This window comes from Chaetura pelagica, unplaced genomic scaffold (genome assembly GCF_000747805.2).
Source record: "Chaetura pelagica isolate M959 unplaced genomic scaffold, ChaPel_1.0 scaffold429, whole genome shotgun sequence".
NCBI classification, from domain to species: domain Eukaryota; kingdom Metazoa; phylum Chordata; class Aves; order Apodiformes; family Apodidae; genus Chaetura; species Chaetura pelagica.
This window is the reverse complement of record NW_009954542.1, coordinates 742961-765276: the sequence shown is the minus strand read 5'-3', so window position 1 is coordinate 765276 and position 22316 is coordinate 742961. Positions and strand designations below refer to the sequence as shown.

At 43.4% G+C, this 22316-nt stretch overlaps 1 protein-coding gene across 1 annotated transcript in view; it reads left to right on the top strand.

The window, feature by feature from the left end:
- Positions 1-22316, top strand: part of VWF (von Willebrand factor) — a 136173-nt gene that overhangs the window by 30794 nt on the left and 83063 nt on the right. Inside the window, exons 11-18 of the mRNA XM_010004925.1 lie at positions 871-1007; positions 2452-2590; positions 3185-3285; positions 6221-6416; positions 7404-7619; positions 13674-13914; positions 14730-14824; positions 16072-16232. Coding sequence (XP_010003227.1) covers positions 871-1007; positions 2452-2590; positions 3185-3285; positions 6221-6416; positions 7404-7619; positions 13674-13914; positions 14730-14824; positions 16072-16232 — 1286 coding nt within the window. The remainder of the gene's footprint in view (positions 1-870; positions 1008-2451; positions 2591-3184; positions 3286-6220; positions 6417-7403; positions 7620-13673; positions 13915-14729; positions 14825-16071; positions 16233-22316) is intronic.

Genomic DNA, 22316 nt, shown 5'->3' with positions numbered 1-22316 from the left:
CCTTCAGGGAATGTCCCACCACGTTCCTCCATGAGTGCAGGGGCACAGCTGCCATCTCGCCCTGGGCTGCAGGGAAACTTCTGCTTGGGCACCTTCTGCCCCTTCTTCCTCACCAACCACCAGCACTGTTCTGCCTCTCTAGCTCAGCTCTTCTTTCTAACTCCTTGCTCTCACAGGTCTTATCTCAGTTTCTTCGTATGTTAATGGCAGAGGCACATCTGTTGTCCCTCTAATGGCTCCCTGTCTGGTTTTAGAGCAGGGGGAGCTTCTCAGCTTCTTACCAGAGCCACCCCTGGGGCCCCTTCCCCACTATCAAAAAACCCACCTAACCAGCACAGGCTTGCAGACACTTATCAATATACAGCTTTGTGCAGGAGCTGATATCTCATTATCGGCTTTTTCTGAGTTGTTGTTTACAACTGCTCAGTGCCATCAGCACCCAACATTTTGGTGTGACCAAGCCTGTGGAGAGCTTGAGTGACTGAGTGCTGAGTTTCCAGGGCCGCTGAGGTATCTACTACTGAGGAATCAAATCCTCTGCAGTGCAGAGACCTGAGTTGTTTGCTGATGTCCTTGTGACCCTCCATTTGAAACATTATATAGGCTTTTCTGTAGGCATGAATTTCAGCTCTTGAGTGTGATTTATATCATAATCCTCAGATTTTGTCACCATGGCTATTTCTACTGGTAATGACTTACAGGAATAAATGGTGAGCAGCTTGCTAGTGCTTTCTGGTCTAGAGGGGACCAAGGCCTTGCACAACCTGCTCCACTGGGCTGCTCTTCTCCCTTCATGGCTGTTGGGGGGACAGGCAGGATTTTGCTTGCAGCTGTCACCTGAGGTGATTAATGTCTCTCTGCACTTTTCAGGAGAATGCTCTGTCACAGGCCAGTCCCATTTCAAAAGCTTCGACAACAAGTATTTCACTTTCAGTGGGATTTGTCAGTACTTATTTGCCAAGGACTGCGTGGAAAATTCCTTTTCTGTGATCATCGAGACCATCCAGGTAAGAGCAGTCTTGGCTGGTGTCTGTGCTCCTTGGCACATGCCTGGGAGAGAGCGGGAAGGGCTGTGGGAGTAGGATATGAATTGCAGATGCACAGGCCAACAAAAGTAATTTTCCTATGAAATAATTAGTTTAAATAACAGATGCAGCCTTTCTCCTTAGTTAATAAGTGTTTTGCTTCTCCTTGCTGACATTCCCAGGAGCCTACCTGGAGACTGAGATTCATAATGAGATTTGGAGATCTAGCCCTGACTGCCTCTCTGCCAGCTGAACAAACAAATACAGAGGAGGGTGCACCCCTTGCAAAGTGCCCTGAAGGCTGCTAGTGCCTCACTAATGCCCGTGTCCTCAGACACAGAGTAGGGTGCCCTGGCAGAGTAGAACCTTGGGTTGCTTTCCATTAAATCATGTTGCTCACAAGCTGGTCAGCAGCTCCTGACTTTCTTTGCTGTCTTCTCAGATGGATGTGAGATGCAGCTGGAGGTCAGCAAGCAGAGATAGCTGCAGAGAAGTGGGAAAGGGAGCCAGGCCTGTGCTGGGAGGGATGGACACCGGGGAGGGGATGTCACAGGGAGGTTTACCTGGTCATTAAATTAATTGACCACTTGAGCATGGGAATAGGTGTGCTAAACTTAGAGATTAAAAAGGGTACTGAATCAAGAACAGGGGAAGAAAGGGGACAGGGACCAAGGAGCTGAGGGCAGGGAGAGATAGGATGGAGTCACAGTACTGACAGGAGTGAAGGAAAATATCAGTCTGCCTTGCAGCGGGAGGGAGAAGAGGTACAGAACACAAGCAACTGAGAAATTACAGGTTTTGGAGAAACAGGGTGTGACGCTCACAAGCCCCGTCTACAAGCCCCATCTACGTCTTTAGCCTGCAGTAGAAAGCTCTGATAATGCAGCTCTAAGGTCATCTGTGCTTGGGAACTTGCAGAACAGGTTTCCACTGAAACTTCCCTTTTGAAACCAGGGAGGAAACCAGGCGGCCTGCAATCCCTGTTCCTCATCTGCGTAACCCAGAGCCGGGAAAAGTAAATAGCACAAGAGTCTCTTGAGCCGTGTGAGCCACCCAGCTGTTTCCCAGGCTGGGGGGCTGTGTGGGACTGCCAGTGTGCCCTCCCTGCTCCTGCAGGGCTGGATTTTAATCACTGGTCACCGGTGACCAGCACAGACTGCTCCTGGGGGTCTGGGGTAACGCCTGTGGGTTGTTTTCCAGGCTCTGAGGCAAGGAGCTGCGGTAGCTCCTTGGTGTGTGAGTAATGGGATAATGGAAGGAAGGCTGCCAGCCTGGTGTTTGTGGGATGCAGAAACTAGATCCCTAAAACAATCGGGACACTTAACACCTCCTGAGTGAGATGCCGAAGTGCCTCTCAGGCGCCTGGAGCTAAGTTACCAATAAAGTGATAGGTTGAGGTTTGAAGCAATTTATCCCATCTCTGCAGTGTGCAGATGATCCTGATGCTGTGTGCACTCGCTCAGCTTCTGTACGAATCCAGGATATGGACAACAGCCTCATTAAAATGAAACATGGAGGAGGAATTTCATTGAATGGACAAGACATACGCATCCCTTTGCTACAAGGTGTGTTTGCATGGTCTGACCCTGGCCAGCCACTGAAGGAGTCCTACTTGTGTTTTCTGACTTGCTTTAGCCTAGTTAAATCAAAATGTGTTTTCAATATCAAGTTCTCACCTGCAGTGTCTTCTAGAAGTTCTGTCATTCCAGCTTCTCTCCATGAAGCTGACACATCTTGCACAGCTTCTCTAAAATCAGGACAATTAAGATGGTCTGGATTTGAGAGATGAGATCTTGAAAACCACTGTTAGTCTATGCTTTAAAAAACATATTATTTCCATATCATTTCCAAAAGCTTGGAATCCCTCCTGTTGTCTTGCAAAATGTCACAGTTAATGTCTGAGGTTTTGCAGAATACACATATATCTTCTAGGGCTCCTGAGTGCCTTGAAGCAGAGCTTATGGACAAGTAAATGCAGCTATAAACTGCTGAGCAGGCAACGAGCTTGGGAAGTGTGAAATGGGCATTGCTGGCACCTCTTGCTGACAGACCTATCTGCCCCCTGCTCCGTGCCACCCTGTTTGGCACCACAGAGCAGCCTTAGTCAATGGAAGACCACATTCTGGCTTCTCTGACTGACACTTTGTGGTTGTCTTCAGGCGCCCTTCGTATCCAGCGCACAGTGAAGACTTCAGTTCGCCTCACCTATGGGGAAGATTTGCAGATTGACTGGGATGGTCATGGTCAACTCCTAGTGAAGGTACTCTTCTGTTGTTTCTTTTTATCCCTTTTTGCCCACTCTCTAGATCCCACTCAAACATCTACAAGGATTTTCTTGTCTGAAGTAAGAAATTCCTTTGTGTTGCATGTTAGAAATTCCATTCTCTTTTGCTACCCCCGGAGCAATATACAGGTCCTTTTGTATTCCAGAAACAAATGTTTTCATCCTACAACAGCTTGGTAGCTTCCTCCCCCCCCTCTTTTTTTTTGTGTGTGTGCAATGACAACCATTATTTACGATGAATAGTTTTGTGTTTTCTTCAGCAGATACCCTCCAAACTGGATTTTTGCTTTCATTTGTTTTGCCTGTCCTGTCCATAGCAATAGATTCATATGGCTCCAGGGGACATAGTTAGTCATAATTTCCAGGAAAAATCAATTAACTCATCCACGATATGTTGTATGCTCCTTCTACCATGAGGAATGTTTAAAGTCACCCCTGAATAACAACTAGGGCTTGTCTGTGTTACACATTGCAACAGAGCATAGAAATATCCAAATACCCACGTTTAAAAGAAATGAGCTGTTAGGACAGCAGTAAAGCAGAAAGCTTTACTAAAACCACTACTAAAACCACATGCATGCATTGTAATCTGCAGAATGAGTTGCAGTGCAGAGAAGCTGGCAAGAGAAGGGGAGAAGATTATTTGCTGTGGACTAGTCTACCCATAGCTGATAAACCCCCACAACTTCCTTAGATAAGTCATTTATCACCCTCTTTGCTCATACAAGAGGCTGTTCTCATTCAATGGGTAGGTCTCAGGGACTGTGAGTGCTGTCCCTGAGGGTGTATGCACTCCCTCAGGGATGTGAGTCTGCCTGTAGTATGGCTTCCTGGTGCAATGGCCAAGCAACCTCATGGGTGCTAAGTCAGGGTGATGTGCTCCCATGAGATGCTGGGTGGCTGCAGACCTGCCTGCTCCTGGGGTTTGCATGGGTGGGTGCTTAACCACAGCCCTGCTGCCTTTGAGCCCCATTTGTAACGGGGATCTGCAGCTGGGCCCTGTGTGGGGTGAGTTTGCTCACCAGAAAGAGTTTTGCCAAGAGAGTGGGTGTTCCTGGGGTTAGTGTTTCTACCAGTCAGTGAGTGCTGCTGTCTCTGAACCATGGCATTGCTTTTGTACCTTCCACACCTGTCCCAAAATCTGACTTAAATGTCATATCTGGCACAGTGTAAGTGTTCATAAGAGCTGGTTCAGTGAGTGCAAGAGTTGAAAAGAAAGCAGAGAAGAAAGGTTGAGAATAACTTTAGAAAGTATCTGTGGGCTTGTTGTTTCAGTCTAGCCTGTATCTCTGCTCCAGGGGTCCTAGTAGAATAATTCAGTTCACTCCCTTGGCACATCTTGGAAGTTACAGCTTTTCTCAATATTCAAAGTATTTTTCTGCCTGATCAGAGACCTGTATAGCCCGAGAAATTTTGTCTTATAGTTAAAACAAATGTCATTTTCTGCTCTAGATCCTCTGCCCATAAAAACAGTGGAAGTTTCTTGAGTCATCCGCATTTCTTTAGTTCTGCTCTGAGCTCCTTTCCTCATTGGGTACCTAAAGCATCTTTTTAATTGCTTTTGGAGAGTTAATTTATTCTGGATTTGCAGACTGACCTGTTGCCAAGTATTTCTGACAATTGGGGGAAGTGCTACCCTTCCATTACCTTGGCCAGACTTCTGGTAAAAATTCTTTCTATGTTGTTCAAGAAGGCTCCCCTTTCTGTGACCGCTTGATATTTGTGATTTGAGCTTCCACTTGAAAATGTGTCAGAATTTGTTTTGTATGAATCATTGTCCGTCTGCAGAGTATGTGAAAAAGTACCCTCCTTGGCTGTTGGAGAAATAAGGGTATGTGTCCTCTAATAATTCATGGTTACTCCTTTCAATGGTCCATATTTACTCTCTGACGACTCTGTTAGAAGGGAGGGTAGTATTAGGTTACATTTTGGAGAATGTTTTTACTTCTAATTATACAGGAAACCAGTTTTCTTTAAAAATGTTTTTTTTTCTAGCTTTTTTGGTCCTGTTTCACTGATTACTCCTGCCAACCTGACTGAAGTAGCACCCTGCTAAATGCACACAGAGAGCAGCTGTAGCATGAAACCACTGAGCCCCATAGCACTTGTGATCTACCAGATCTCTACTTCTTATAGAAACTGACACTTACTACAATAAAAGATATGGGCACCTTTGTGTTGCAGAAGGTTTTCTCCTGTTTACTTTCAAATTTAGGGTCTCATTTCAGATGTCTCTCAAGTTGAAGTAATAATAAGGCAGCATGAAAAGTACTTCTGCTATGTGGGTTGTTTGCAATGCTGCTTTTAGTATGATGGAAGTTCCTCTAGGCAAGAGGAAGCTCTGCTGTGGGGTAATGTTGCTTTAGGGGTAGTAGTCTCTTCCTTATTTTATTAATGCTCCTTAATTTTGAGGGAAACAGCTCCTTCAACAGTCTCTGTTTTGTGACAAAACAATCTGTTTTTCTTCATCTTCAGATTTTCTTTTAAAATATGAAAAGTTTTCAAGTGCTGTATCTTTTCCCAAATAACCATTGGGAATGTAATAATCTCACTATAAAAAAAGTGCAACCCCCATTGTTGCCCTGTTCATTTATTTGAATGAAGAGGAAAAGCAGGGAAAGGTGACACTGGAGTGCTGATCAAGGCACAAAAGTAAGACATTTTTCTTCAAGTCACCTTCAGTTGAAATATGAAATTATCACTGTACCATGCAAAAATTTTCCTGCTGCTAATAATAATATTTTCATTAGAAGTTTAAAAAAGCAGTACAATGAAATTGTGTCTATAGTATTTTAGTGTGTGTTGGAACTTCCATGATTGTTAAATTGTGAATGGTTCATTCTTTGGAAAATTTTGCCTTAAAGTGATGACCTGTTCTGAAGGATGACCATAGTAATATTTTGTTTCTTAGCTATCTCCAGTCTATTCCGAAAGGATGTGTGGGCTGTGTGGAAATTACAATGGTAACCAAGGGGATGATTTCCTTACACCTTCTGGCATGGTGGAAGCTCTTGTGGAAGATTTTGGAAACTCGTGGAAGCTCAACGCAGACTGCCAGGACTTGTTAAAACAAGACAGTGACCCCTGCAACCTCAATCCTCGTTTAGGTACTGATCTCCATCCAAAATAGACATGTGCAGCAAACTGTGATCTTCCATTTTACATAACAATAAAAATAAAGAAAAGAAAAATAAAGGCAAAGAGAAGAAGATAGTGTTGATTGCATTACCAGTATGGTGGCTGTAATATGTTTAAAAACAAAACCAAACCCCAAAACCCAAACCAACAGAGAGAGGCACTGATTGATGCAGGCTTCCTACAGAAAATGTAATGTTTTGTGAAAATTAAAATCAAACATGAGTCATGTGGGATCATGCTGCTGCTCAATCTGGACTCTAGTCAGAGTTAGGCCATCACAGCCGCAGTGCAAGCTTGTGCCTCTGAATATGCTCTTAAAAGTGACAGCAATACTGTGTACGTCCTCTGGGTGGACTAAACACCTGTCTCCTTCACCTCTCTGTCCTTACACCTTATACACTTTTGCTGATGCCTTGTCTCCCTTCTTTTACTGCATTTCTCTGTATTTCCTCTGTATTTCTTGCATTCCCTCTGTATTTCTTGGCTGTCCTGGTTGGACAGGGGGAGAAGTTCTCAGAGCTGTTTTCTTGTCCCATGTGTTACAGCAAGCTCTGATTTCTGTGAGGAGCAAGCACACAGGAAATTTTATGGCTTGATCAGAGCAGGAACTGGTGATTTGTGAGTGTGGTGCAGCCTAGAAGGTTTAATTTTGCAAAAATAAAAAGTGACAGAAAGCAGAGGCCCTACAAAAGGAAGTACAGCACAAAAAGCAGTGGTAACAGAATATGTGCTTTGCTTTTTCTTGATTTGTTCTACTAGTGCAATATTATTCTTTTTGTGGAACTTATGACTGTGATGATATTTATGCCTATTTTGTTCTCCCTTGTGGGTTTTTTTGTTTTGTTTTGTTTTCTTGTTTCTTTCAAAAGAAAAGCAAATTACTTACTTTGACTCTTCTAGGTTTTCTTGCAAGACACTGACTGGGTCAGTGCAAACATATAATTTTCTCTTTTTAGCCAAATTCGCTGAGGACTCCTGCTCAGTTCTGATGTCTTCTGCATTTGAGCCCTGTCACCATGAAGTCAGTCCCACTCCCTATGTGAAGAACTGTCGCTTTGATGTTTGCTCCTGCTCCAGTGGCAAGGATTGTCTGTGCTCTGCTATTGCTAATTATGCAGCAGCCTGTGCTAGGAAGAGTGTCCTGGTCCAGTGGAGAGCACCTGACTTCTGCCGTAAGTGAAATGCTCCTAAAACCCACTTATTTGCCTTGTGTTGAGGGAATTTCTTGGCAACATCAGATGAGGGATCTAGAATGAGATTATTTCTGCAAGGTGCCAAATACTTCTTCTGGAAAATGATGAGAGAGGATATCTTTCCTCCACTCTAGCAAGGGTTCAAAAACTGTTCACGGGGACTGCTTAGCACTGGGGGAGAGAAGCAGTCATCTGACATAGCTCAGCAGACCTTTTGACTGGATTTCCACTGCATTTAAGTTTCAGCTGCACACCTGGAAGTTTTCTGAATATCCCAGGTTGGGAATCTCCAAGTGTTCTGTAGTAACGTATGAATTGCTTTTTTTGGTACCTCTTTCTTTGAAGGCCCAAGCTTCTCAGCTCCTGACCTTGTCAGGGACTTCTGACTTTAGCTGAAGTTGAGGTTACGGAGGAAGCACAACGGCAGGTATCAGTTAAAGTGGCATTGTAGAATAAAATCATCCCAGTACAGACAAACTTATATCAGAAGGGTCCTTTGGCAGTCTTCTGGTACAACCCGGGCTCATAGCAGGGCTAACTTACAGTAGATTGCCTGGGGTCTTGTCTGGAGAAATTCTGAGCATCTCCAAAAGTGGAGATCCTACAACCTCTCTGGCACCTGTTTCTCTTAGGAGTTTGATTGTCACCCTCTGGGTGCCAAGGTCTGAGATCTGTGTTAGTTCTCTTTCAACGTAGACCATTCGGATAGTGGATGAACATTATTTTGCTAAGCACATATGGGCTCCTTTCCTTCTTGTAAACTCTAATATGATGTAGCTGGAGATGATGATCCTGATCCTTGATCAACAGGCCATGGGGCGGCACCACTGAGCTAGGCAAACGAGCTGTCTAGCATTTTGTGCAGACTTTTAACTCCTAGGACAGTCAGCAAGAATTGAGTTTTGAATTCCCCTGAGGTCTGTCTGCAGGATGCCACCTGTAATAAATTGCAGCCCTGGTTCAAAAGCTTGCACATTAAAAGGTGAGATGTTGCAAGAAGATAGTATGACAATTCAGACTGCAGGTTTGAGTTACAGGGGTGGGATAGCAGAAAGAATAGGGTGTGTTTGCACAGATCAATCCAGTGCAAGTTTAATAGCCAAATTGCTAAGAGGCTGGAGCAAAAGAGGCTACCATCTTTTAATTCTTCTTTCTTTGTTAGGTCAATGTGGTAGGAAAGAAAAAGTCCATTGCAGTGGAGTTGCGATGGAAAATAGACACACTTCCCCATGAGTATTTGTGAAATGGATGTTTTTCCATTTTACTGAGCAACTTGACTTTTAAGGAAAGAAGACAATTGAAAATTTTGAGGAAAAGCATGTATGCTTGGCAGCCTTCCAAGTCAGTTGGCTACTTGTTCCCAAAGAGGGGGTGGGAAAAACAGGTCATAAACTGAGTGTAGAAACTGGAAGAGAGGAAGAAGAAAGCAAGGTTACTGGCCTCCCTCCTAGTAGAATATATACCTGTAAGGTCAGTGACTTCAGCTTCTGCAGGCTGGGGAGTATTTACTGCGAATGAGAATAAAAGCAGTTTATGTTAAACTGCTGCATGGTTTCATAATATTTTTCCTAATTTATGTAAAAGTTCAGATAGTGGAACAGTAATGTAATAAAAATCCTTTTAAATATGTGCAGGTCTGGAGGCTGAAAGAGAGAGCAGCGATAATGCACCATCGTTCTTTCTGTAATTGAACAAGTCAATTTTCACAATTAATCTTTAATAACGCAGAGCTGCTTCCTCCTCTCTGTGCATTACAAGACGCTTTATGCTCTCATAAAGTGATGATTTCCCTGACTGCAGATCCATCAGCCCCCATTAAATAATTCTGATGCCCCAGACATCTCCTGTCACATGAAGGAGAACAATTCCCCTTTTAACGGGCGAAAGATCTGAATATGCAGGTTGTGTAATTTGTGCTGATGGTCCAGTGCACTGAACAAGTTCTATGCTCCTGCCTTGGTCAACAGAGATTCAGTTGCTTGGGAAATGACTTGACAGAACCAGTTTGCTTGATGTGAAGTGGATAAATGGCAGGGAGGCAAGTCATTAGTGTAGCAAAGCATTTCTGCTATGTGTCAAGCTAACGAGAGCATTCATCTCCCACGCCTTTGAAATGATTGTAGTTGCAGTTTGATGGTTGTAGAGCTGACTCTTACCCTTGCAGCCCACAGAATATACAGCAGAGCCAATCCCTTCATGCTGTGTGGAAGGAGCAAGTCTGCCATACTGTGAAGGCCTGTCTCTCTTTTGTTGTAGATTAAAAAACAAACAAACAAAACCCTGGGTAAAAAACCCAGCTGAATGTTTCAGTCCAAAGAGTTGTGGTGAATGGAGGTAAATGCAGCTGCCAGCTGGTGACAAGTGGTGCTCCCCAGGGCTCAGTGTTGGGTCTGGTTTTATTTTAAACCTTTATGAATTATCTGGCTGAGAGGATAGAGTGCACCCTCAGTAAGTTTGCAGACAACACCAAATTCGGTGGGAGTGTTGGTCTGCCTGAGGGCAGGAAGGCTCTGCAGAAGGACCTGGACAGGCTGGATCAATGGGTCGAGGCCACTTGTACGAGGTTCAACAACCAAGTGCCAGGACCTGCAACTGGGTCACAACAATTCCATGGAATGCTACAGGCTTGGGGCAGAGTGGCTGGAATTCTGCCCAGAGGATAAGGACCTGGGGACATTGATCCACAGCCAACGGAACGTGAGCCAGCAGTGCGCCCAGGTGGCCAAGAAGGCACATGGCATTCCAGCCTGGCATCCTGTGCCCGGCAGTTCTAGGAAAGTGTCCTCTTGTGCTTGGCACTGGTGAGGCCACACCTCAGGTACTGTGTTTAGTTGTGGGTCCCTCACTACAAGAAGGATGTTGAGGTGCTGGAGCGCGAGCAGAAAAGGGCAACAACACTGGTGAAGGGGCTGGAGGACAAGTCTTATGAGGAGCATCTGAGGGAATTGGGATTGCTTAGTCTGGAGAAGAGGAGGCTGAGGGGAGACCTTGATGCTACTTGAAAAGAGATTGTAGCAAGGTGAGGGTTGGTCTCATCTGTCATGTAACAAGTGATTGGACAAGAGGAAAAAGCCCCAACTTGCATCAGGGGAGGTTTAGATTGTCTATTAGGAAAAGTTTCCTCACTGACAGAGTTGCCAAGCGCTGGAACAGGCTGCCCAGGAAAGTGGTTGAATCACCATCCCTGGAGGTATTTAAAAGACATTTAGATGTGGTGCTTAGGGACATGGTTTAGTGGTGGACTTGGCAGTGTTAGGTTTATGATTGGACTTAATGATCTGAAAGGTTTTTTTCCAACTTAATTCTATGATGCTGGGTGTCATGTGTATGTGTATATATATAAATGCATTGTGGCAAAGGGGAATCTGTCAATAGGTCCTTAGATTGTTCTTCAGGTTTTAGGACCTGTTTTCATTAATGTGGTGGTGCTGTGGTAATTTATTGTCTTCGCATGGCTTCAGTGAGAGGATTTTTATGGGATAAATCTAAGACTGCTGGAGTGGGCAGTGGGGAATTAAAGGCAGGCTCTGAGCAGCATTTGAAGATGGCTTCATCCCCTGGGAGAGACCAGTATGCCAACTGGTGCTGGTGGAGCAGCTGTGTTAAATGTAGTCCTAGCAGGTAGCATCTTCACCCAGAGCCTCTGACCTACGTGTGATTGAGTTTTCACCTTGAGCTACCTGAGGAACTGGTCAAGATTTATTCCTCTCTCCATCTGGGTTGAAAACCCATCCACAAGGAGCTGGATGAACTATCTGATGGATACATTTTTCCAAGGCTTTCCCAATATTTAGCAGCTTATCCATGTGACAGGTTGAGCTTTGGAGCACAGCATTGAGCTGTTTTGGGTTTGTAACAGGCATTTGTAGGGACTAGATGCACCTCACCTTTTCCTCTGATATTATAATAATGAGATGGGCTTTTTGAGTGACAGCATATCAAAAAGTGTGCAGACTCCCAGGTCAGTTGTCTTGTCTTTCTGCTGTTAGAAACAGATGTTGCTGAGAACTGATGGTGCAGTGTGTTAAGACTTAGAGTATGAATATGGCATTGGGAAGCATAACTGGAAGACTGGGGGTTGTTTCTAAAATCTTAGGAAGTACATGGGCAGGTAAGATAAGTTACAAAGCTTTATCTAAAAAAAGGAACCCACTGCAAACTTATCCCTGTGGGCGGGAAGTGTTACCACTGACTAGAAGATAGGGCAGGATGTCTTACCCTTTGGAATCTTGGCATTCTAGTAAACTTGTGCACCTGTCAGAAATCTGCAGAACCAGTTCCTTGTTTCCAAAGGTTCCTCTATAGCAAATCATACTTTTGGCTGAGGCTTTGTGGTCATCCTGCCTGAACATATGCTCAGTGATGAACTTTTAAGATGGTCTTCAGCCATGGCTTGTGCTTGCTCAGTATTAGATTTACTGCATAGATCATGTTAATGTAAATTAGAAACACTGTTCTGTGAATAGTTGCCAAAGACTCCTATAACTGTGAGTGACTCTATCATCTATTTATTTCTGAGTTAGGAAGTATTTAGTCTGCCTACTGTGTTGATGAGCACACATAAATATCTTGGGCTCTGTTGTGAAAGGTACGATAAATAGTTTGGGCACAAGTCCTAATCTTGAGAAACCTTTGATCTAAAGAAGGCTTCAAGTCACCTTAGATGCCTCAAAGCTGGGTCCTCAAGTCAGGGGCTTGCACTCCCCTGTATGGGACTTCAGATGCCACAAAAAGAAGTTGAGGAGATGTTGGTGCAACCATGTCTCTGTTCAGTATGTAGAAGTAGTTCTTTGTTTCAAAACCAATTTTTGAAGGTAAGTAATAGATGTTGGTGTCTACACACGTGTCTAACAGTTGGTTACCATGTAGGCCTTGCTTTGCCAGCCTCAGTGTTAGTTCAGCCCTGCTAGCAGCTGGGTGAGGCTGCAGAGCTGGGTAGCCTTGCTATAGTTTTTCTTTTACTGCCATTGATGCTACAGTTCCCAGGGGTGTGCGCTCACAGAAGAGAGGGCAGAGATTATCAAATCATTCTGCAAGGATGACAAGAGGAAGAGCTTTCTCTGTAACCTCTTGATCTTTAGCACAGTACAGATGTGCCATCTTTTATTTGCAGCTGCTTCCCTCACTCTGCTGAACATCCTACTTCATCACCCTACGACTCTGACTGTTTGCTTTGGAAGGTTGCCAATAATGACAGGTTTTATAAACCGTGGTTAAAAGGTCACCTATTAAAAGCCCTTGATAATAGTAACTTGTTTTCTTGTTTTCCTGAAATGTGTTGTCATACCTGCCACCTAGTGCCGATGCTGATGTATGCAGAAGAGATGGCCTTAAAATGAGAGCTGTAGAACTAAGTGCAAAGAAGCCAAAAGTACTCCAAAGGCCATAACTAGGTCTCTGTGAAAATGAATTATTTCTCAAAACAATATTTGGTACCCAAGTTTTGGCTTCATGATCACTATATGACTTTATTATTTGCACCTGCTTTTACAGAACTCACTGAGAGCTTCTGGGATGTGAAGCTTTAAACTGCTGCAGCACCTGCTCATCAAGGCAGAAACCTACATTTCTTCTTATTTTGACCAAATTGTCCCTAGCTGTGTTGCAGAGGAAGAGAAGTGTGAATGTGTACATAACCCTTGCAATGCTCCTGACCTGTAGATCCAAGTAATAACAGAGATTGGACAGAGCATGTGTTTTTAGTTCTGGATAAGATTTTGTGGATGGATTTCCATTGCAGATGTTGCAACCCAATTCTGACTTTTAATGGAAACTGCATGTAGCCAGGTTTTGCTTCTCTCTCTCTCTCTCTCTCTCTCTCTATATATATATATATGTATATTTGTATAAACAGTGCCCAGGCTTCACTGGTCCTGCAGAGTTAAGGAGAGACAGAGTAACACTGGCCTCCATCAGTGAGTAAAATGAGTCACTACATGTTAATCCCCAGCTCTCAGTCTGGTTTAGGCACCTTTTCCTTTAGCTGACTTTGCATCAAATGCCGGTCTTCCTGATGTGCACATCGTTCAACAGCAATGACCTGTCCTGAAGGCCAAGTGTACCAACAGTGTGGGGTGCCATGCAACCAGACCTGCAGATCCCTGTCGTACCCAAATGAGGACTGTGATGAACTCTGCGTGGAAGGTTGCTACTGTCCCTCTGGGCACTACCTAGATGAGCATGAGCAGTGTGTGCCAAAGTCCCACTGCTCTTGTTACTACGACGGCGAGATCTTCCAGCCAGAGGACATCTTTTCGGATCATTACACCACCTGGTAAGTGCAATGTTCACAACTCCTGGGTACTGGGGCTCAGAAATTTTGGATTGCCTGAGTGGTTAAGTGGCTCAGTTCCTCAGCTCCTTTACCTCCACTGAAATTAGTTTAAGAGAGGGCAATGTTTTTCCTCCAACAAACCAAATGGTGAGTTTGCTGTTCCGTCTCTATCTATATAATTTCAAATGCTACTGTAGAAACAAGACTAAGCCCTGTTCCATGAGCAATTCCTGCCAGTTTTAAATGGAGTTTAATTACTGGCAATAGCTACTTTGTAGGCTTTTAAAATGTCACTTTAATGTACATTTCTTAAATATTAAAACCTAATTACCTCTATCAAAGATACAAATATTCAAAAGTGTTCCTAATAGTTACATTGAGAAGTGGTACACTGAGAGTAAGAATGTAATTGCTGCCCAGCTCCTGGCAAACCTAAATTTGGGAACAATGTCTTCTCCTTTCCTCCTCTACCACAGAAGCCATTTGTTGCAGGCAATAAGTGGTCCCTTACCTTTCTCCACAGCAGACATGACTATTATCTTGCCCAGCTTTATACTGTTGCAGATATGTGGGATTCAGAGGGACAGGACTAGCACACAGCTGGGTTACTGTGCCAGTATGTCATGGCAACTAACTTAAGGAAGGTTTGCCTTTAAGGTTGATAAGCACAGTGGATGGAGAGCAACAGATCAGCCTCAGTGAGGGGTGTAATTTTGGTTCTCTGACAAGTTCCCTGGGGGCCTGACTGAAAAAACCAGCATGAGTGAAAGCTGAATGTCACTTCGTTAAATATAAGCTCTATTTGTTTTTCTTAGCTATTGTGAAAATGGTTTCATGCACTGCAGTACAAATGGAGTTCCTGGTGCCTTCCTGCCAGATGTTTTCACTGATGAGAGGACATCTGTCAGAAGTTAGTATACTTTAAAACATTAATATTTTTTTCTATTTTTTTTCCCTCTTTTTCCCCCCTCTTCAGTCTCTGGGTAACCTAGATTAAGGAAGACCAGAGGTTGCAGTGGGTGATGTTGTGAGTCTTGTTGATAATATTTTCTTTGTTACAGGACAGAAACAAAATGTTTGCGTGGGAAGGTTCAGGTCTCATTTTGTCTCCGCTCTCAAAATTATAGTTGGACACTGCTGTCTGTCTTTAGGCAAAGAGGTTAAGGGGTCCCTTGGTGGTGATCTGAGGCCCTAGTTGCTATTTGAGGATCACACAACATTAGTAACTAGCAAGCTTAGTAACTCCTGCTTCTGACTAGCAGGTTGCAACCAGACAAAGCTTTTTGTGGCTTGCTGGTTAGAGTGCTGCCAGGCACGGAGTGTGCCCTCCAACCACCAGGCATCTTGCCAGGAAAACTTTCCAGAGACTGACTGTGCCTTGAGTGCCTTGCAGAGCTAGGCACTATACTGGAAACCAGGTCATCAGTGGTTTGGGTTTTTGGGGAGCTTACAGGATTGTGATGGGAAGAAGGGGTCTTTGTAGACCACCAGTAACAGTGTGTTCTGGTTTGAGCCAGGATGAAGCCACTGGGTGGTCCCTGCTGTCCTTTCAGTGAAGTCTTCTAGGTGTATCCCTCACCAAACTCTTGCTCTAATGTTATTCAAACATAGTTTTCCTGATATTAGTGTGTTCAGACTTACAAAACCTCAGAGAGGCATATTTCTAGCATCGCTTGAAATAATAACCTGGAGTTTCTTAGGAAATGGAGATATTCTATGAGAATCTGAGCTCTCAAAGAGTTTGAAAACTTTCTGTTTAACCTAATGTCATTTTTATGAGCAGTCACACATGCAGTTACAATCCATGTTGGAAGTGAGTGTAAGCACAACAATATATAGTGCTTTTTCTTCTCAGAACATCCGTTTTATGCTGACATGGGCAGTGCATGCTGCCTATAGGTTGAAATCTTTCACACTGAGTGTGCTTGTGTCCCTGGAGCAATCTGGAATTGAACCCTTGTGCAGCTCCTTTTCCTAGCTGAGTTCACTTCATGGGAAGTGGGGACTGTTACCTTTACAATGACAGGGGTAGTAGTGTAGTGACATTGCTAAATATCGTAAATTAGTTTTTTTAATAAAAATGTTCTATCCTTTAGAAAAGCACTGTGCTAACAATACCTGACTTCTAATTGCTATTTTTTGAAATATTTTTTTAAGTAAAAAGGAGCTTAGCATGCAGATCCCCCATGGAAAGATTTATCTGTCCTGCAAACAACCCAAGAGCTGAAGGGATGGAGTGTGCCAAGACTTGCCAGAACTATGACTTAGAGTGCATCAGCCACGGCTGCGTATCTGGATGTCTCTGTCCAAAAGGGATGGTAAGCAGGCTCCTCTGTTTTCTTGCCTTCATTTTTTTTTTCTTCCCAGCAGTCTTCTTGCAGCCTGGAAACAAGCAGTTGTGAAGTATTGACTCTGCCAAATTTTGGCTGCTTTAAAGTATGTTTATTAGTATGTCTGCATAGAAGATGAAGTGTCATAATAATAATAATTGATAATCAAAAAGCCAAACTCCACTTTTTAAAGACCAATTTTTTTGTCTTCCTTCAACTCTCTTCCCAATCTTCTCCTCATTCTTGCTGAACTTCCCTAGCCAGAGAGACAGAAGTACACAGAAACCCATACCCCAAATACCCACCCACATCCAGCCACATCCTCCTGCTGATACTAGGTGCTTCCTTGTAAAGTCTCCATCTCTACTGCTTCCTTCCCATGTCTTGTAACAAACTGAGAGGGTCCCCATAAGAAGGAATGCGGGACATGAAGCTTGCTAAGGTGATGCCAGAGGGTGTCCTGGACTTGCAGTGCTGTGCTGAGTATGCTTTCTTCACTGGTAAAATGCTTTCTGGAGGGCAAGGCCATTTTCCTCTGCAACCCTCAAATTTAATAATTAATTTAGTTATTTTTAAATTGAGCAAATAATTATTTATTAAGCCAGTGACTGTGAAATCAATGTCAATTTAGAGTTTGATAAAAAGAAGACAGAGTAGAATAGGCAGAAGATTGCTGCTGTTGTTCTTTGAGCAAAAGAGTCAGTGTTCAGTGTTCAGTTCTGGGCAACAGTCTGGGCAGGCATAGAGTTGTGCTGCTTCTCCTGGGGGAGCTGGGGGTGTAGGGACAGGCATGACATGGATAGGACAGAGGTGGAGCACATGACACGCTCTTTATGAAGTCAAGGAATTGGCACTTTGGAGTTCTCTGTCCAGGAACACTGTGAGGGTTAAGAAGTTTGTGAAGTACAATGCTTGAAATGCAGATAAAAGTACCTGGTAGATCCTGGAAAAAGAGAGACACTGAATTCAACAAGATGATTTGTCAGGTTTTAGATAGAAGAATCGGGTCCAGCATTTTATTTATTTATTTGCGGGTTTTTTTTAATTTATTTTAAACCTGGTAAAATAAGTTTACTGTCCACTAGATGACAGTATGGTTCAATCTTCCAGTGAAATACCTTGTTCTGTCTGACAGAGAATAAAAATGATGAGATGCATGTTTGTCAAAGCCACAGTGGGAGAAGCCAGTGTGTAGACAATTTTTTTGTAAACATGTATGTGCAAAGATAGGACCAAGCTTGGTGTTTTCATCATGTGGCTGCCTTTTACCACGCCTTGCACTCCCAGCATGTGGCTCCTCTCGACCTGTCAGCTTGTCATCAAAGAGCAGTTTTTTCCTAATCAGCAATAGGTACCTAACCAAGGTGGTTTGGTGGAGGCTTTTTCCTTATTTCTGCGTTCTACAATGAGCCCTCGTACTCCCAACATCGGTTGACAAAAATCACAGAGTCACAGACCCTTAGGGGTTGGAAGGGCCCTCAAAAGATCATCCAGTCCAACCCCTCTGCCAGAGCAGGGTCACCCAGAGCACATCACATAGGAACGTGTCCAGCTGGGTTTGAATGTCTCCAGAGAAGGAGACTCCACAGCCTCTCTGGGCAGCCTGTCCCAGGCCTCTGTCACTCTCACAGGAAAGAAGTTCTTCCTGATATTCACATGGAACCTCCTATGCTCCAGTTTGCACCCATTGCCCCTTGTCCTATCACTGGTCATCACTGAACAAAGCCTGGCTCTGTCCTCCTGACACTCACCCTTTACATATTTGTAACCATGGATGAGGTTGCCCCTCAGTCTCCTCTTCTCCAAGCTCAAGAGACCCAGCTCCCTCAGCCTTTCCTCATCAGGGAGATGTTCCACTCCCTTCATCATCTTTGTGGCTCTGCACTGGACTCTTTCCAGCAGTTCCATGTCATGGAAGGATTTGGCCTGGTGATCAGGTTCTCTTTTCCATCCTGCCACTTTGTCCCTCATGTGCCCAGAGTCCTTAAGGTAAAAGTGCTACAAAGTGTTCTCCAGACCTGTACCTACAGAGCTGAGCCATAAAGAGACTGGAAAAATGTATTAGTATTAGTCTCCCTTCTTGGTGCTCTGTAAGTGGTGAGCTTCTGTTTGTGGGAATGTCTGTGGGAAGTAACAGATTACAGAACATTTATGGGAACAGAAATTTGCACATATCATCACTCTGGAAGAACTTGTGGCATTTTACTGATTATTATTTTTTCTTTTACAAGGCTACAGTAGCATATAAAAATTATGGTCATGGATTATTTATTTTAAATATATATTTTTTTCATACTTCTCTAAAATAGTTCATACTGTCAGGAAACAAAGATACATAATTCATAAAAAAACCCCACCTCTCTAGTACAATTTGTAAGTGTAGGTAGCAGATAATATGTCATTAAGTGCAATGCTATCCCTAGATATATGAAGATATATTTACAGATCAGTTAGTTCATTTACCAATCTGAAACAGTGTGATCCATAGTCTAAAATCTTTATGCACAAACTGCTGGCTAATTTTGAATTCCATATCTGGAAAGTAATTTAAACAAAAAAGAAAAAAAAAATAGAGTTTATTCATAAGCACCATGCTACAGTTGCCTAAATTTGAGTTATAATAACTTGCTGGGGTGAGAAACTGCCAATCAATCATTGCATTATTTCCCTAGTCAGAAAATGCAGACAAAACCTAATTTCTTTCAACTGAGAAATGAGTTTTCCAGTTAATCTTGACTTAATAGTTTACAATGGTTTTTATTTCTTAAGAATAAAAATGCTAAATATGTCATTAAATTAATAATTTTTTTTATTTTTTTTTTCTCTTTGATAATTTGGAGGGTGGGAAATTCTCCATACTTGTCACCCTCTTGCAGAGTAGAAAAGATAAATCATAACATATGTGCAGAAGTGTGGGGAAAAATATGCTTTCTCTGATTAGTTTACTGCACTCCAGTTTTTTTTCCCATTGGAAAATATTAATAAATATACAAATGGAGTGTTAACCACCTTTCTGGGGGAAAATAGGAGCAAAACTATCAGAAAGCACAAAATCCAGACTCTCCAAAACTAGAATTTATTTATTTATTTTCAATTCAGACAACTGAATCAAAATTAAGGTTTAAAATTGAAATGAAACATTTTATTGTATTCTGGCTGAAGGAAAACTATTATATGTTATTAAAAAAAAGAAAAGGCAAAAAAAAAAAAGCAGTTTAATCCTGTTTTCAGCAGGGACTTCATAGTTATTTTGATTTTCTTGCTAGCTCTCTTGTATGTTCTTCACTGTAGGCTTATTCTATGTAACAACATGACAGAGTCTTCCTGAGGCAATGAGTACCACTATTATGGTATGGGCATCTGCCCAGTGATAATACTTCATAGAACAAATGTAAGAAGTATACAGGTAGCATAAGAAAGAGAAGTCAAGGGTAAAACCAGCACATTTTGACTGGTCTGTCCTAGCACGTTCTTGGCTTGTCTTTGCACAGTAATGGTGACAGGTTGTTAAAAATATATCACCTAATGGGTTCTGATCTGACCCAGTTCTTTTAAGTAATCCCTACTCCTTTGTACTTCTGGCTGACTTTCTACTGAAGACCTCATGTATCAGGAGGAACAGACTGAAAACCTGAGATTCCCTTGTCAGTGAGATGCTCCAAAATTGTATTGACCAAGAGACGTTAAAACTCAGCCTCATCAAGGCAGAGTTTAGGGGAGAAGAATCTTAAAAAGTTCTCACATCTGTGATACTGTTCTTCCTTTTGCAATATTTGTCAAGGCTTAACAATTAATAAGACAGAGCAGGGAAATTACAGAGATTTCAGTTGGATTCCCAGGTGCAGTGTGTAGCTTCATCAGCTAGTCAGCCACTTACTTATAATCCCATGGACGTGCTCTCAGTGCATTATCATATGGGTGTGAGGTGGTGTGAAGAGCAGCTGATCTCCTGTCTTTTCTTGTGGTTGCCTCCCGAAGACTGATGCCTCCCACCACCTCAGGCACTCAGGACTGTTAAGATGCCCTGTATTCAGTGCTAGGGATGGATGGATTGAGAGACTTCCACAGGAAGTCCAGCTGTGGGTGTGTAATGCCACTGCCCAGCAGAGCCAGATGGACCCCCATTTGTATGTGGCATCCATATGACCAGTAGATTATGTGTTACTATTAACAAAATCATCACCCATTGAGTTTTGCAGCAAAAATAATCAGTCATCTGGTCAAAGCCCACTCTGAGTATTTATGTCCAGCTTTCTTAAATCTCCCCCACACACACTCTGTAGTGTTCAGACAAGGCAGTCTTCCCTCTGTGTCAGTGGATTAACAGCTGTTACACTGAATCTTCATGGTGGCCATACACTTCTGAGGGAAATACTAACACCAATTAATTAAAGTTGTTAGAGTTGGGGATAGGCAGTGACTAGCTTCATGTAAATGTGTCCAGGACAGGTAGAAGATGTCCTATTAACCACAAATCCAGCCTGGTCTTCCTATTAACCACAAATCTATTATTATTTTTAGTATTATTATTTTTAAATTATTATTACTATTATTATTATTACTATTACTATTATTATTTATCCAGAGGTTAGACCTGTGTTGCTGAACATTGAAAAAAATCAGAAAAACAGCCATAAGTGTGAAGCCATATATTGCTCTTTTTCCTGAATACCACTAGGAAGGAAGGGATGAATTAAACACCCTCAGAAACATATTTTCTCCCTGTCCTTTGTGGAGATGAAGTCTGAGGCAGAGTCCCAGACCTATCATCTAGAAAAGCATTTCTTTGTTTCCATCTTTCTTCTATCTGTGTGAGTTTATTTGGCTCTCCGTAGCCACAGAGAATGTGGAGCTACATATGAATGAAAGGTCTCTGGGCTGTGAAATCCTTTTTATTAGTAGTTCCCTGTGGCAGTTCTAGGTCCCAATAGGAAAAGGCAGAGTAATTCTACTTTATTGACCTGGCGTTCAGACTACATTGATCTCATTTGCCTGTACTTAATGGTTAAAAAAAAACAAAAAACACAACTATTTAAATGATTTTACAGAAAGAGTTTCAAGTGGGAAGATGGTATTTTGTGACTTTTGAATGTGAGGGGGGAAGTGCTCTCTGTTTCAGTGTTCCTTGAAGTGTAAGCCAAACCCACCCTGGCTTTGCAAACCCATCTCCAAGTGAAAAACAGCCTTGGTTTTGTTTGATACTCTAAACCTGGCTGTCTTCAAAAGGGAAAGGGAGTAATTGCAGAAAACCAAATCAAACCAAACCACCAAAACAAAAACACAGAGAAAAGGAGCAGGAAAAAAAGTAAGCAGTCTAATGGCATTACTTGGTTTCAGGGTTGTGCTGGTTTGGTTTGGCGGGATTTTTGGTAGCGAGGGAAGGGCTCTAAACCAGATAGGGAGCCATTTAGAGGGACAACAGATGCACCTCTGCCATTAATATACGGAAGAACTGAGGTAACACCTGAGAAGAGCAAGCAATTAAGAAGAACTGAGCTGGAGGAGGAGAGCGGGGCTGGTGGTCAATGAGGAAGAAGGGGCAGAAGGTGCCCGAGCAGCAGTTTCCCTGCAGCCCATGGCGAGATGGCAGCTGTGCCCCTGCACTCATGGAGGAACGTGGTGGGACATTCCCTGAAGGTGCCAGGAGGGGGGAACTTGGCCCTTGGACTTGGATGTTGTGGCCAGAGGATTTGCTGCCAGTGGGCTCTGATTGCTCAGCTGTGGAAGCCCCCGGGCCAGGGGAGGTGGCTGTTCCCGAAGCCCCCGTGACTCTGTGGGAAGCCCAGGCTGGAGCAGCTCCGGACCTGGTGGGAAGGACTCAGGAAGGAGAGGTTGGTGGAGGCCTCTGTGCCATGGGAGGGACCCCGTGGGGAAGCAGGGCAGGACTGTCAGGAATCCTTCTTGCTGAGGAGGCAGGAGCAGCAGGAACCCCCAGCCTGTGAAGTGACTCTAAACCCCATCCCCTGTCCCCCTGTGCCGCTGGGGGGAAGGAGGGAGAGAAACCGGGAACCGAGGGATTGGGGCCCGGGAAGAAGGGAGGGGTGGGGTAACATCTGCAAGCCCTGCTCTGGG